The 15,888-nt window shown below is 37.1% G+C and overlaps 1 protein-coding gene across 1 annotated transcript in view; it reads left to right on the top strand.

The window, feature by feature from the left end:
- The first annotated feature begins 317 nt into the window (after positions 1–317).
- LTA3 (Dihydrolipoamide acetyltransferase, long form protein) overlaps positions 318–15,888 on the top strand; it is a 29,196-nt gene continuing 13,625 nt past the window's right edge. Inside the window, exons 1-11 of the mRNA XM_028235090.2 lie at positions 318–724; positions 4,493–4,534; positions 5,511–5,565; positions 5,641–5,671; positions 9,346–9,395; positions 9,495–9,539; positions 9,714–9,787; positions 10,263–10,332; positions 10,731–10,913; positions 11,024–11,068; positions 11,190–11,263. Of these exons, the coding sequence (XP_028090891.2) occupies positions 615–724; positions 4,493–4,534; positions 5,511–5,565; positions 5,641–5,671; positions 9,346–9,395; positions 9,495–9,539; positions 9,714–9,787; positions 10,263–10,332; positions 10,731–10,913; positions 11,024–11,068; positions 11,190–11,263 (779 nt within the window). The 5' untranslated portion in view covers positions 318–614. The remainder of the gene's footprint in view (positions 725–4,492; positions 4,535–5,510; positions 5,566–5,640; positions 5,672–9,345; positions 9,396–9,494; positions 9,540–9,713; positions 9,788–10,262; positions 10,333–10,730; positions 10,914–11,023; positions 11,069–11,189; positions 11,264–15,888) is intronic.

Genomic DNA, 15,888 nt, shown 5'->3' with positions numbered 1-15,888 from the left:
TATATCAAGTTTTCAAAATACGTTTATCTTTGTTTAAAATAATTTTTTTCATAATTATAAAAATTTAAGGATGTTTATTTTTTAAAAAAATAATTGGTAACTCAAATATGAATTTGTCTGAAAATCTTAATTTGTGTTTGTCGATTGACCATCCAAACAACTATTCCAACGAGCGGTACAACACTTGTCTATTATGATTGTCGTCCTTATCAATTGCGACTATTACCTTCTTGTTAGATGACCAGCCAAACAAAAAGTCAAAATTAAAGTAACTTTGAACAATCTCAAATTCAAGCTGCTAATGAGTGCTACCAACCAGTGCTGTTATTTGATCCCAAAAAAAAATACAGTGCTGTTATTTTTGTGGGTATTTATATTTCCGAAAAACCCACCCGTTCGTACACCGAACCCCAATTGGCACCTACTACCCGCAGCCCCCGCAGCTCGCCTTTTGCAATCTGAGGCTCTTCGGTCAAAGACGAGATGGCGCCACCTGAGTACTGAGAACAAAAATTCTCTCTCTCTCTCTCTCTCTATATATATATATATATATATACATACAGCTTCCTCTCTCTCTATATAGACATCAAAACAACAACGCAGGCGGATGATCGATGGCGCTTTCTCGGCTTCGACATCCCGTGATCTCTCGTGCCCCTTCTCTCTTCAAGGCCCGCCTCCTCTCCTCCACCACCACCACCACCTCCTCCAGATCCCTCTCACGGTTCTCTCTCTCTCTCTCTCTCTCTACGCTCTTTACATTTGGATCATTATACTGTTTATTTCAATCGTTTCTTCTTACTTGTTGAATGCTATGTTTCTCTGCTGTACCTTGTGATTTGATCTTCATATTGCACGTGATCAGTTTTTCAAATTTCGACGCCTCGTATCATAGTTCATTTTGGTTTTTTGCTGATTCAAATTGGTGAATTTTGATCAATGCATTGATATCTCACTGAATTGACGTTGATATGATGAGATTTGTTAGAGTTCGATTGTTTGGAATTGTCAAAATTTCTATATGTTGCCTAAATAAAAATTTCAAGATCAACAGCCGACCAAAATGCATGAAAATAACTAACTAAAGGGATCAAATTGTGATGCAATTATTGCTTGTAGAGTAACAAGTGTTTGTGACTCTGCTGGTTTGTGTTGTTGCCTGAAGATGGACAAAACTTGGAGAAAGCTTAGGAATATACCTAATTGTTTGCATATTGACAACAGTAAGTGCCAGCAAATGGGCAGGCTTGTAATGGTGTTTGACGAACATATTTTGATTTGTAGCTTACTGGTGGACTTGTTGCTTGAATGGTGACCTCATGTTTAAAGTCTTTTGGTTGATGAAGGAAATAGATTGCGTTATGAGGCTCATTAGCATGCAAATTGGATTTTATTGCTGATGATGGCATTGTGATGCCAGAAGAATGAGTAGAATTTAACAAAAGATTTATGTGCTTTGTCAATTTGGGGCTTCATCCAGTGGACTATATAATTTAGTGAGCTTCCACTATGAAATTTAGATTGTTTAATGACTACATAAGAACCAAACCATCTAAAAGATCCAGTTCTAGTCCAAAATAGAAGCTGTAGTAATTTGGGTTTTACTTTTACGTGATATGAGAGTAGTTTTTACCTGAAGAGTGGAAAAGGAAAAGAAAAATATTTGTGGATTTTGGATGGTTGGTTTGGCATGCTTATTTGGGTAAGGGATCATAAGGATATGGCATGCGATAAGGGCACAAAAGTAACTTAGGTGAGTCTCCACTATTACAATGATATAATATGCCAATCAGACATTGGTGACACTTTATGACAGTTTTTTTGATGTTTTTAACTTGTATCATGTTACATTAATTGTAGTAATGTAAGATAATAAAGTTTTTTCATCTCTTTTTTTTTGAAAAAAAAAATGGTAGAATGTGGATGTCTGTGTCATTGTTTTCGAGTGAGGCCAAAATTTTCACACTGATGTGTAACTGAGTTCATACACTCCTTTAACAAACCTCAACTTTTTCCATTTGTTTTGGGCCCTCAAATCAATGCCTACAACCCTAAAAGCTTGTTGTTCAGATTTCATGACACCATTATGCCAGCTGCATAACATCTATTTTGGTGAGTTAATTATCAGAGGGTGTCTTGTACATGAAGTCATGATTTGTGTTCAATAGGGGCAAAATCTTATCGGGAACCATACACAAAATATTTTACTATTCAACGAAAAAAAGTAAATATACTGAAGTGCTATTAAAATGAAAACTTAAATATTTATTGATAAGATAAAAATTCGATTACAAATGACCTGATGCATGATGGCCTCATTTGGAATCCAATTAATAATGTCTTTCTCATTATACACAACCAAGATAACATTTATCCATTGACCCTGATTAGGTTGCAAAGCTGGTTCTTCACAACCTCTACATCGGTGTTCGCAACAGATGGCCAAATTTAGAAGTCTATAAACCAATGAATATACTTTATCTCTTCTAGTCTTAACCATCTTTTAAACAAAGTCACTAATTCCTTTAGAATCTGAAAGCTCAACACTAGGGCCCACATCAACGATAAAATTATCAAGTTGATTAGAAAGTGGCAACAATTTGATATCTAAAAACTCTTTTGGACAAGATTGGGCAAAGCGGATCAACATTTGCTTATAAAAAGCGGTGAAATGAAAAAAAGTGGAGCTCAGGCAATCACACCTAGGGTTTTTGGTATTTGAACCTAAGAGAAAATGCGTCACCCATCACAACTAAATATCTTAATTTACTATTCCGAAACAAAGCCAAATGAACAAAGTATATAGGACTCTCTACCTTGTCAGCCAATTGTGAAGTGGCTTAATCTTAAAAACCAAGCAATCGAAGGCTTCTATATGAACCTATTGGACCTATCAATCTGGCCTAAAAAACATAATGAAGCCCTTAAACAAAAACAGAATTTAGCCTCCAACCTTACCAAAATATGATTAACTCTTTAACAAAACAAAATGTAAATATAACTGTACCGACAGCCATATGGAAACATAAAATCTAGGAAGCACGGGTACGGGTACGGGTACGAGTACTGGTATGATACAGGTAAGTCAATATGGTAAAATCTAAAAAAAAAAAAAAGAAGGTACAGGTACGGCTTGGTACATTTGTAAAAAAATATTTATATTTAATTCGGAATAATGTGAAAATTGATTAAATGGTTTAATTTGTTAATATCCAACCTATAATTAACATTTAATGCCAAAAGTAAAGGTATAAACCAAAATTAAATGTCAATATATCAAATAACTTAGAAAGCATAGCTTAATTTTAAAATCATGCTAAGCATAAAATTAAAAATAAAACAGAGGGTAAATTACATTTTGCCCCTTTTATGTTTGGTCACTTTCTCACTTTGTCTCTTAAAGTTTATTTTTTTTCCACTTTGGCCCTTCATATTTTAAGTTTTTCCCAATTCATTCCTAAAGCTAATTTTTGTTAAAAATTAGACAGAAAATGACACATTAACAATCACGTGACATAAATTTTTTTTATTATATACAATTCACATCTCTAATATAAACTTAAACTCCAATATAATAATATATTTTTTTATATTATGTGACAGTTATTATGGCATTTTATGTCTAATTTTAAATAGAAATTAGTTTTAGGAGTAAACATGAAAACATTTGAACATAAAGGGCCAGTGTGGGAAAAAATAAATTTTAAGGGCCAAAATTGGAAATTGATCAAACATAAAGGGAGCAATGTGTAATTTATCCTAAAAAAGAAGACTAGTGAAAGGAATTTTATCTCTGTAGTAGAAGAAAATATTGTTTCGATTAAGGTACGATACGCCTTGGGTGTATACTAGGTACGACAGAAATTAAGAAGAAAAAATTTGGGTACGTGTTTCGTGTACCCAGTATGTATGCAGAAGTACCATATGCCAGTAAGTATCCGGTACGGGTACGGAATGTTTGTCGAAGTACCCATGCTTAATAGCATATAATAGATTTGAACTGAACTGAATTTAGAGTAAGATTTCCCCCCTTCAAGAGCTCTGCCAAATTGATTTCTTTATTGGCATAGATATGGTTGATTTAACTGCACAGGTAGGTCCTGTTTCAAAACATGGTCTTTATGATTGTTTATTCCTAGGAGGTCAGTTGGCCATAGAATGATGGTTTACTCTGAAGCTTGACCAATACTATTTTTCCAGGAGGGCAACCTATTCTGTTTGTTCTGTGCATACACTCATGCAACCAGGTAGTTAGCTAATACATTATACATGCTTTAGGCTGGGAAATAATCTGGATTCTAGATTTATAGGCCAGAATGCCCATTTTAAAGTACGGAAATACATTCTTTTCTAAACATATGATCACCTAAGGGAGCAGCTGTTATTCCATTATTGCCTTCTTTGTGCATTGAATGTATTTCCACTTGTATAAAGCTGCATATTTCTGTTTATGTCCTTGCTTATTCTGGACTTGTTGCCACTGCGTATGCAGGTTGCAACAAAGTTTTGTTAATGCTGGCGGTGCACTGTTAAGGTTCGCATCTATAGCCTTTTCATTTGTTTTCTCTGGTAGACGTGTCACCCATTCATCGGCTTCATAGGTTAATGTGAATATTGTTTGTCTTAAGGTTTTTTTTTTCCCCCTAATTTGGCAACCAAATACCAGGAATGAACTAGTGCACTTTTTATCTTTATGTTCAGCAACCTTTTTGTCTTGGTAATTATTAGGGTGTAACTTGGTTCAGGTTGCTGATGTTGACATCAAAACTAAATAAAGCTAGAGAATCATTTTGTAAAGCAGCTTGACAGACATATCAAACTGGCACATTCAACTGACCCAACCTGGCTCAGGTTCTTCGGAAGCACTGGTTCATCTCAAACCCCAACACGTTCTAGTGGTTGTTTGTCTTGCACAATAACCAAGGATATAATAAATTAGGGTCTGCTTCTTGTTCTGAAAATGTAAATTTAGAGCTGCCTATGAACAAGTTGGATGATCAGATCTGTTTGGCTGAAAATGAGACAACTAAAAAATCTACAAATTAAATTTGTTTATTTCTTTTAAAATGTAGAATTATTCTAGATTAATTTTGTTTGATGACTAGTCAAAACTTGAATTAACTTGCTAGTAAATTTTCAATTTTTGAATTTGTAAACTCAACGTGGAGCAATTCATAAAATAAGGCTATTTGCACAAACAAAGGAGCCCTTGGTGGTCCTGAATATTTGTGAATCAACATATAGGGCCTCAATTCAGTTCATATTTTTCCTTTCTAGCACCAAAAAAATGTTATAAAACTGAATCCAAGTCAAATCGAGGTCATTATGCTAGGATAGTTCTTGCATTGCTGACTCATGCCTTGTTAACTTTGAAACCCACACACTGCCAGAAAAATGAATCCAGTTATGAAGCCAGGTTGGGTCTGTTAGGTTGTTTGCTCAGTTGTTGATATAAACCAACCCAACATGCTAATCTTCTGTTTCCCCTTTTGTTTGCAATTCACTGACAGGGCTGCACCTTGCTCAGTGTTCTCTGGAGTTCATGATAGTTCTCCGAAGCTGAAGGTTAGTCTTCAAAATAAAGTGGTATTTGTGCTTTCTTGGTAAATCTTTTTTCTAATGATAATTATGATTGTGCAGTTGACCAGTGTCAGATATTTCTCATCTGCAGGTATAAATTATACCATATATTTTAAATCTCTTGTTATATCTTCTACATTTATCTTATGGATGCTCATGAACTTGCTTATTTTATCTCTTGTTCCTATTATTTGTGTGGTCCTTTTCAGCTGCTTACATTTGAGAACTTGGGTGGCATTGAAATTTAGCAAAGTGTTTATGATCATGTGTGAAGTGTAAGATACCCGAGAACTAAGAATCTTCACGCTCAAATTGTTAGGATAGCCTTGCTTGGCCCCAGATAAAATGAATAAATAATGATAATGTCACTATTCAAAATGGGACTATGCATTACTAGCTGATTTACATATTGGTTGTGTTCTATAAATCAATCAGTGGTGCATATTAGGCCAGCTAGCTTGACCAGTGAAGTCCAACCATCCTGAACCCAGCCCAGCTCAAAGCTCCGTTAAAACTGTGCCAGCCTAAACTACTTGAACTCTTGGCTTTCTTCATTGTTGTAAGACAGTAAGTATTTACAGCAATGCATATGAAGTGACTTTCTATTGGTTTCCCATTCCAAAATGCTGAGCTGTGCTAGCCTAAACTTTGAGTTCCTGATTCTTGAATGTTCTTATATATTTAAGGGAACAATATGTCTTTCAGCAATGCTAACATAAATCTCTAACTATGTTACAATAATGTTCCCATACTCTCTCTCTCTCTCTCTCTCTCTCTCTCTCTCTCTTTGTTTGTTTGGTTTTTTTTGTTTTTGTTTTGTGATTACTCTTCTTTACTTGGGAGTTGTTTGGAATGAACTATGTAAGTGCATTTTTTGACTTTTTGGATAAAAAAGTAGAGGAAAAAAAGATGATTGTTTGGGATAACTTTTGGACTTTTTACGAAAAAATGTGTATATTGTATAAAATAGCAAAATTACCGTATTACCCCTATGCCCTATGCGTACTGACAGTGACGATTGAAGGAACCAGTACGAATTGCTTTGAAATGAGATGATGGGCAAGCATCAGAATATATATATATACATATATAGGATGAGGCCTCCTTCTAGTCCTTCATCGGACTGGAGGGTAATGTTGGGCCCGTGGGGGTCTACCACTGGTCCCGTTTCAATAATTCAAACCGATCAATGTGTAGAACTCATCGAGTACTATATGTCTGTAAAAAATCACGTTGATCGGATATCGATAGCTATGTAATCAAATCAGTTTTGTATGAAAAAAAAATAGACTGTGAAAAATAAACTGCTGACAAAAATCTGATTTGATCACATAGCTATCGATATCCGATCAACGTGATTTTTTACAAGTATATAGTACTCGACAAGTTATACACACTGAACGGTTTAGATTATTGAAACGGGACCCGTGATGGACCCCCACGGGCCCAACAGTACCCTCAAGTCCTTCATTGGAAGCCTCATCCATATATATATCTAATTTTTTTTTTTTTTTAACATGTTCCTGTTCACACGTGAGCTTGTACTATCACTTCAATACAAATTTAGCTTGTGTACCTTTTTTTTTTTTTTTTTTTGGTGAATAGTGATAACTTTTTGACTTTTTGTCTTTTATAGACTATCCCAAACAAGCACTTAGTTTCAAAACAACTTGCATGTGTTAATGTTTGTTTGAAGGACCGTATTGCATGTATGTTACAGTGTTTATTGTGACTTCTTAGCTTGGACAAAGTATATGATTCAGTTCAGTGTATCAGGTAGGATCACATGTTATCCTTTGTACCATCACTTCAATACAAATTTAGCTTGTGTACCCTTTTTTTTTTTTTTGTACTTTTTTGGTGAATAGTGATAACTTTTTGGCTTTTTGTCTTTTATAGACTATCCCAAACAAGCACTTAGTTTCAAAACAACTTGCATGTGTTAATGTTTGTTTGAAGGACTGTATTGCATGTATGTTACAGTGTTTATTGTGACTTCTTAGCTTGGACAAAGTATATGATTCAGTTCAGTGTATCAGGTAGGATCACATGTTATCCTAGTTTGGGTTTCAGCTGGTTATAGGGTCTTGAGATTTACGGCCATTGCCACTTCTCAAATCGAGTTGCCCATGAGAACGTCGACAATTGTGTCTTTTCTTTTTCTTTTTTATTTTTGGTAGGGAACACAAATTTTATAACCAAAAATTACATAGGCTGAAAACACATACCTTAACATACCTGAACGTATACACAGACACAGCCCGAAACAATCAAACACACAGCTACCCGCAACATCACAATGTTACCCACCAGCGCCGAAATATATACATTTGAGAATAAAGTAGCTGCAGTACATTTCTGCTCCATGTGGCCTCATAAAATACACTTCAGTGAAATAGGGTGAAATAAGTTGCATTGCACTCTTGAGTAGATTGGCTACCAGCACAATATCATATATGCATGTCTTAAGTAGGTGCTTGTGGCATCTAATGCCATTTGCAATGAGCTCGCCCATTAGCGCCTCCACATATAACCTACTATGCCTCTCCAACACGTGAACACCTTCACAAACTTGACTGTTCAAGACTCAGCCGCGGAGCTCCCAAAGGAGCCTGTCCACGACTTGTGTCCCTCGTGATGCTAGCACCAGTCTATCACACCCACTCATTCAACACCTCAATATCACTACTCCCCCCTGAGATCCAGCTGTACGATTAAACTCAAAAGCAGAAAAATGATGCGGGGTGGTAGATGAAACCATACATGCTTTTCACATGTGTACGCCTGAGATTTATAGTCAGCAGTGCAGGGGAGGTAGCTGACAAGTCACGATCAAAACCTAGAAGCTACATGCACGGCTGCCCATGAAGGGTCAATCATCTCTTACCTCCCAATGGCATAGCAGCAACCTCCAGAAATGCTCAAAGCACCAACCATTCCCAAACTCCAATCCCCCCAAAATTCAGTCACCACACCCACTTATTCAAGAACAGCACAAACCATTACCATGGCAGACAAGCTTTCATAATTTGTCAGCTCTCAGTTGTCCTCCATCACCTAATTAGAAGCATAGACTCAACACAACTGGCCTATCTTGGGTCTTTAGCAATCTCACATAGCATGAACACATGAACAAAACCCCTAAGATCAATACACCCAAACACAAAACATCAACCAAAACTAGGTGCTCAAGTCAGCAACTCAAAGTTTCATCCCCCTTTCATCTCTCAAGAAAGTCACACTGCACTATGGCTGTGCCACCATACTCAAAAGCTACGCCTCACCATAGAACAGGGAAAGAGGAACTAATGTAGAAGGCCAAACGGGTCACAAGCACAATGTTCCTCAGGATGATCAAAAGGAAGACAGGTGAAAACCTCACAAACCCTCAAAAAGACAAGAAGCCCAACAGTAAATAAACCCAAAAGGATGAAACATTAAGTCCATAGGTTGGGCACACAAAACCAAAGCTTCCCTTTATTAAGAACCAGGGAGGGGCACATGGATGGTTTCTCTATGGAAGCAAATAGACATGAAAGCATCCATCTTCTCCACGGCAAGGAGACATGGAAGAAGCTTCTAACTCTAGAGAGAACAAACCTCCATGTCAACAATTGAATTAGAATGTGAATTAGAGTGTGTTTGCATGCCTGTATGTTCATAAATATATATAGATTTTTAGTTGTAAAAAAGAGGCACTTATGACATTTTGTTAGCCATCTGTTGCACAGTTTTCTTATTACTAAGCTTATTCTGTGACTGCAGAGCCTCCTTTGCATATGGTCATCGGAATGCCAGCTTTGTCCCCAACAATGGTAAAGTTTGCTGGGAAGGAATTTATTTTGAAACATTGAGACACAGATTCTTCTTTCTTTTTGAATGAACAACTTTGATGCTTGTCTTTTCTTGTGCAGACTCAAGGTAACATTGCAAAATGGAGGAAAAGAGAAGGAGAAAAGGTCAGTTTCATTAAACGATTGATGTTGTGTTGGTCTTAGGGTCATTCATTTTTAGATTTGATATAATTTAAAGATGATTGGAGAGAGTGAAGCCTTCCTCTTGAAAGCCCAGAGGCCATTTTGTTGATTATTTTGGCAAGTCTTGTTCTTTTGACTATTGATTTAATTTGACAGATAGAAGTCGGTGATGTGATATGTGAAATAGAGACGGACAAAGCTACCCTTGAGTTTGAATGTCTTGAAGAGGGGTAATTCTATCTTTTCTCACTGATAATATATATTGGGCAGCATGTAATATTGGTTTGAAAGTTCTATGCTAGTCTTTGGAGTGACAGCGTGACACATTGCCTAGTACATCCCTTTCCTCAGAAATTTTCTTGACATTGACAAGGGTGATATTTCCTCAGTATATTTTCCCCCACAATTGTTTTCTCCGATTCTTTTTTTTTTTTTTTTTGGCCCCCTCTCTGCAAGCAGAGTAGCCAATTGGATTTGTTTCTTTGTGCCTTTTTCAGTTCTTCTTTCTTTGTGCATTTCTGTTTTGGTGCATCACTATGACATATTCCCATGCAATTATGTACCTGTGTTGAAAAAGAGCATCAGTTCCATTCAAAATCTTATTGTGTAAGTTGAATTGGGTGGTGCACATAAACCTATCTTTTTTTGGGTTGGGCACATTTTTAATATCTTTGGCATGTGTTTGGGTGGAATGCTATCTGGCAGGTATATGGCAAAGATACTGGTACCTGAAGGTTCAAAGGATGTGCCTGTGGGACAACCTATTGCAATTACGGTAAATTGTGATAAACCTCAAATATTTTTTGCTTTTTTCTGTCAATTTTTTTTTTTTTTTTTTGAATTTGTTTCCTTTCCTGTGGTGATTAGACTATACTTGCCATTCAGGTATTTAAGTATGTATTTACATATTTCTTTTTGTTTTCGAGTATTTTCTAATTTATTTAGCTTTATTTAGTATTTTATTTCTTTTTTCCCAATGTTTTCTAATTTTTTTTTTTTTTTTTTTTTAGGAATAACCTTTCAGCATTTCACATAATTATCGAAACTGTCTTCTTGTTTTATGTTGTAAACATTAAGCCTTGCAATTCATGCTGCTATTGTATACTTCAATAAATTCTGTTGGAGCATTACGTATTCAGGATTGCAAAATGCTAACATGTAGTGGTTCACTAGGTTGAGGATGCAGACAATATCCAAAATGTCCCTGCTACTGTCACTGGCAACTCAGAGGTCAAAGAGGATAACTCAACTCCACAAAATGAAGTCAGAGAACAAGAAGCAAGTTCTATTAAGATCAGGGCATCTGAACTTCCTCCTCATATCATTCTTGAGATGCCTGCATTATCCCCAACAATGGTAAAAAAGTTTGTACATGATCTGATTTAGGAGTTTCTGGCCACAATATTTTGCAATACTTTCTTGTCGACCATTGGAGCTTAAGATTGCTTTTTCTTCTTCCCATGCAGAGCCAGGGCAACATTGCTAAGTGGATGAAAAAAGAAGGAGATAAGGTTAGTTACACTTGATTATAGGGTCGTTGAACTTGCAATTGGGCTATTTCCTCCCTCTGCTAGGTAAATACTAATTTGTTGCATCTGTCTTGTTTTTTTGATCATTTTCATTACCTAATAGATTGGAGTGGGTGATGTGTTATGTGAGATAGAGACTGACAAAGCTACCGTTGAATTCGAAAGCCTTGAAGAAGGGTAACATTTTTTTTTTATAATTAAGTTTACTCATTAGAGAGTGGGTAGTGTTTGTTGATGCTAAATATGCAGTGATCTGTAATCTTGATTTTATTCTTGATCAACTGCTGGAAATTGTGTTCATGCATATAATATGATAGTGGTGTTGGTGGTAGATAGTGGCATGTATAGAATATGATAGTGGTGTTGGTGGTAGATAGTGGTATGTATAGAATATGATAGTGGTGTTGGTTGTAGATAGTGGCATGTATAGAATATGATAGTGGTGTTGGTGGTAGATAGTGGCATGTATATAATAAGATAGTGGTAGATAGTGGTAATATATAATATGTAAGTGGCATATAATGGGTTATGATGATGTTTGTAATATCTCCTATATAAGGAGTGTCATTTGGTCTTGTAAGATAAGAAGTTTTGAATATAACAGAAATATATTCCTTCTTCCTCATATTTTCGGAGTTCTTCTTCTTCATATTTTCTAAGTTGGTATCAGAGCAACAAAAAACACAGCAGCCCTAAAACCGTCATAGCCATGTCGGAAGTCACGTCCGGAACCACTTCAACCCCTGCCGCTGCCATTCCGGTGAAAACGTCCAACTCTCACTCTGTCCAAATCACCACCATCCGCCTAAATGGTGATAATTTTCTCCGCTGGTCACAATCTGTCCGGATGTATATCCGTGGGCAAGGAAAGATCGGTTACATCACTGGTGACAAGAAGGCTCCTGCGGTTAATGATCCGCTGTTCGACAATTGGGACGCTGAAAACTCCATGGTTATGACATGGTTGGTCAATTCCATGGAGGAGGATATAAGCTCTAATTACATGTGCTATACTACTGCACAAGAATTGTGGGATAATGTTAGTCAGATGTATTCTGACCTAGGAAATCAATCTCAAGTTTTCGAATTAACTTTGAAGTTGGGAGAGATTCGTCAAGGAGATGATTCCGTCACCAAATATTTCAATTCGTTGAAAAGGTTGTGGCAGGATCTTGACATCTTCAACACATACGAATGGAAATCAGTTGACGACTGCAACCACCACAAGAAAACTGTGGAAGACAGCCGTATTTACAAGTTTCTTGCCGGCCTCAACATTGAGTTCGATGAAGTGCGAGGAAGAATTATTGGCAGACCTCCTCTCCCATCCATTGGCGAAGTATTTGCCGAAGTCAGAAGGGAAGAGAGCCGAAGGAGCGTCATGCTTAAGAAAAAAGGTAATGGTGAATCAATTGAAATTTCTGCTTTAATTAGCGATGCTGCGGCCAACAAGGCTGCAAATTACCAGCGCAGGTTTGATGATAAGCCACGGGTCTGGTGTGATTTTTGCAACAAGCCTCGCCATACACGCGAAACGTGTTGGAAGATTCATGGCAAACCTGTCAACTGGAAAAGCAGCAAACAAGGAGAGAAGAATCGTGGCTTTCCTACCGCTAATGAAGCCGATTCAGGTCCCTTCAACAAAGAGCAGATTGATCAACTCTTAAAGCTGATAAAATCCAACTCCTCAACCGGTACTCCTAGTGTTTTGTTGGCACAAACAGGTAGAAATCCTAAAGCCTTCTCTTGCCTAAACTTCTCTCCGTGGATCATAGATTCCGGTGCCTCCGATCACATGACTAGTTTTTCCCATTTATTTAGTACCTATTTCCCTTGTTCTGGTCATGACAAAATCAGAATAGCCGATGGTAGTTTTTCACCTATTGCAGGAAAAGGATTTATTAAACTAACTGAGAAAATTAATCTCAATGCTGTTCTTCACGTCCCCAACTTAGCCTGTAACCTTTTGTCTGTCAGTAAACTATCTAAGGATTCTAATTGTCGTGTTACATTTTTTGAATCCCATTGTGAATTTCAGGACCAGAACTCGGGGATGATGATTGGGCGTGCTAGGATGCTTGAAGGTCTTTACTACTTTGATGAAGTACCTGTTAGTAATAAAAAAGCTCAGAGCTTTAATAGTACCAGTTCAATCTCTGTTCGAGAAAAAATAATGCTATGGCACTATAGGCTAGGACATCCTAGTTTTCTTTATCTGAAACATTTATTTCCAGAATTATTAAAAGGGATTGATTGTTCTTCTTTTCATTGTGAAAGTTGCATTTTTGCAAAATTTCATCGCTCTACTTATTTGCCAAAACCTTACCAGGCTTCAAAACCTTTTTATTTGATTCATAGTGATGTTTGGGGCCCTTCTAAAATCACTACTCTTTCTGGTAAAAGATGGTTTGTTACATTTATTGATGACCATACCCGCTTATGTTGGATTTATTTGATGAATAAAAAATCTGACGTGAAAAATTTATTCACAAATTTTTACAATATGATTGAAAACCAATTTCAAACCAAAATTGGTATTTTACATTCTGATAATGGAACAGAATATTTCAATGAGCAGTTGGGTGAGTTTTTGGAAAAAAAGGGGATTTTTCATCAATCTACATGTCGGGATACCCCTCAACAAAATGGCATTGCAGAACGAAAAAATAAACATCTACTTGAAGTAGCACGTGCTATAATGTTTTACATGCATGTTCCTAAATATTTATGGGGTGAAGCAATTTTAACAGCCTCGTATTTGATAAACAGGGTGCCTACAAAGGTGTTAACATACAAAACACCTTTTGATTGTCTCAAAACTTTTTTTCCTGACACGAGGTTGTTTTCTGATTTACCCGCCAAAGTTTTTGGATGTACTGCCTATGTTCATGTTCCCAGTCAATTTCGTTCAAAACTTGACCCACGTGCTATAAAATGTGTTTTTTTGGGTTATTCCTCAAACAAAAAGGGGTATAAGTGCTTCGATCCTCAAAACAAGAAATTTCATGTGAGTATGGATGTGTCATTTGTGGAAACAAAATCCTATTTCCCCAACACTTCTCTTCAGGGGGAGACAAGTGGAGTAGAAGACCGTTTTTGGGATATTTCTATCCCGCTCCCCAATGTCATTTATCCTACACAAAAACCACATCTGTCTGATAATGATCACTTAGGAGAACCAAGTTCTATGGTGCCTAGTCAAGAAGATTCTTGTTTAGGGGGAGAAGTACTACAAAATGATCTAAATCCTGAGCTTCAGGTTTATACTAGGAAGCGATTTCATCTGAGGAATAATGACCCGAATGTCCATCCTAATGACCCGAATGTCCACCCGAGTTCTGGCATCGAAATTTTAGGTAATCCTATTCCTTCTATTTCCGACCTTGATGTACCTATAGCAATTAGGAAAGGTGTCCGAAATTGCATTAAACATCCTATTGCAAATTACCTCTCCTATCAAAGACTGTCTAAAAACCATAGAGCTTTCACATCTAGGATTTCACACTTGTTTGTTCCAAGGAATATACAGGAAGCATTGGATGATCCGAATTGGAAATTAGCAGTCATGGAGGAGATGAATGCTTTAAGGAGAAGTGGTACTTGGGAGATAGTTGATCTACCCAAAGACAAGAAAACAGTTGGGTGTAAATGGGTGTTTACGATAAAATGTAACGCAGATGGAAGCGTTGAGAGATACAAGGCGAGACTGGTAGCTAAAGGCTTCACTCAAACTTATGGGATCGACTATCAGGAGACGTTTGCTCCTGTTGCTAAAATAAATTCCATCAGAGTACTGTTATCTCTTGCAGTAAATTCAGATTGGCCTCTACATCAACTTGACATTAAAAATGCATTTCTCAATGGTGATCTTGAAGAGGAGGTGTACATGAGCCTACCGCCGGGATTTGAGCAGAGACTTGGAAGTGATAGAGTATGCAGATTGAACAAGTCATTATATGGACTCAAACAATCACCAAGAGCGTGGTTTGAACGCTTTGGGAAGGCAGTTATCAGTTGTGGCTTCTCGCAGAGTCAAGCAGATCACACAATATTTTATAAACATTCAAAAAACAGTAAAATTGCAATTTTGATTGTTTATGTTGATGACATCATTTTAACTGGTAATGATGAAGCAGAGTTAGCAGCCCTCAAAGAGAAACTCGCAAAAGAATTTCACATTAAGGATCTGGGAGCCCTCAAGTATTTCCTCGGAATGGAATTTGCAAGATCCAAGGAAGGTATATTCGTTAATCAGAGAAAATATGTTCTTGATCTCCTTGGAGAAACAGGTATGCTTGGTTGTAAGATGGCGGAGACTCCGATCGAGCCTAACTTGAAGTTACAAGCTGCTAAGGCTGAAGAAGTCAAAGAGAGAGAACAATATCAGCGACTTGTAGGGAAATTGATTTACTTGTCTCATACACGGCCTGATATTGCCTTTGCAGTCAGCATGGTAAGTCAGTTCATGCACTCACCAGGGGCAGAGCACTTTGAGGCCGTTTATAAGATCTTAAGATATTTGAAAGGAACTCCAGGGAGAGGCTTACTATTCAAGAAACATGGACATCTTCAAGTTGAAGTATACACAGATGCAGACTGGGCAGGAAGTGTTACAGACAGGAGATCAACATCCGGATACTGCTCCTTTGTAGGTGGGAACCTAGTTACATGGCGGAGTAAAAAACAGAATGTGGTAGCTAGAAGTAGTGCAGAAGCAGAGTTCAGAGCTGTTGCCCATGGAATCTGTGAAGTAATGTGGATTAAAAGAATTCTTGAAGAATTAAAGCTTTCTCACCCGACAC

Source organism: Camellia sinensis, chromosome 8 (genome assembly GCF_055761805.1).
Source record: "Camellia sinensis isolate YWXY chromosome 8, ASM5576180v1, whole genome shotgun sequence".
Classification (NCBI taxonomy): Eukaryota; Viridiplantae; Streptophyta; class Magnoliopsida; order Ericales; family Theaceae; genus Camellia; species Camellia sinensis.
This window is presented reverse-complemented; position numbering and strand designations above follow the sequence as displayed.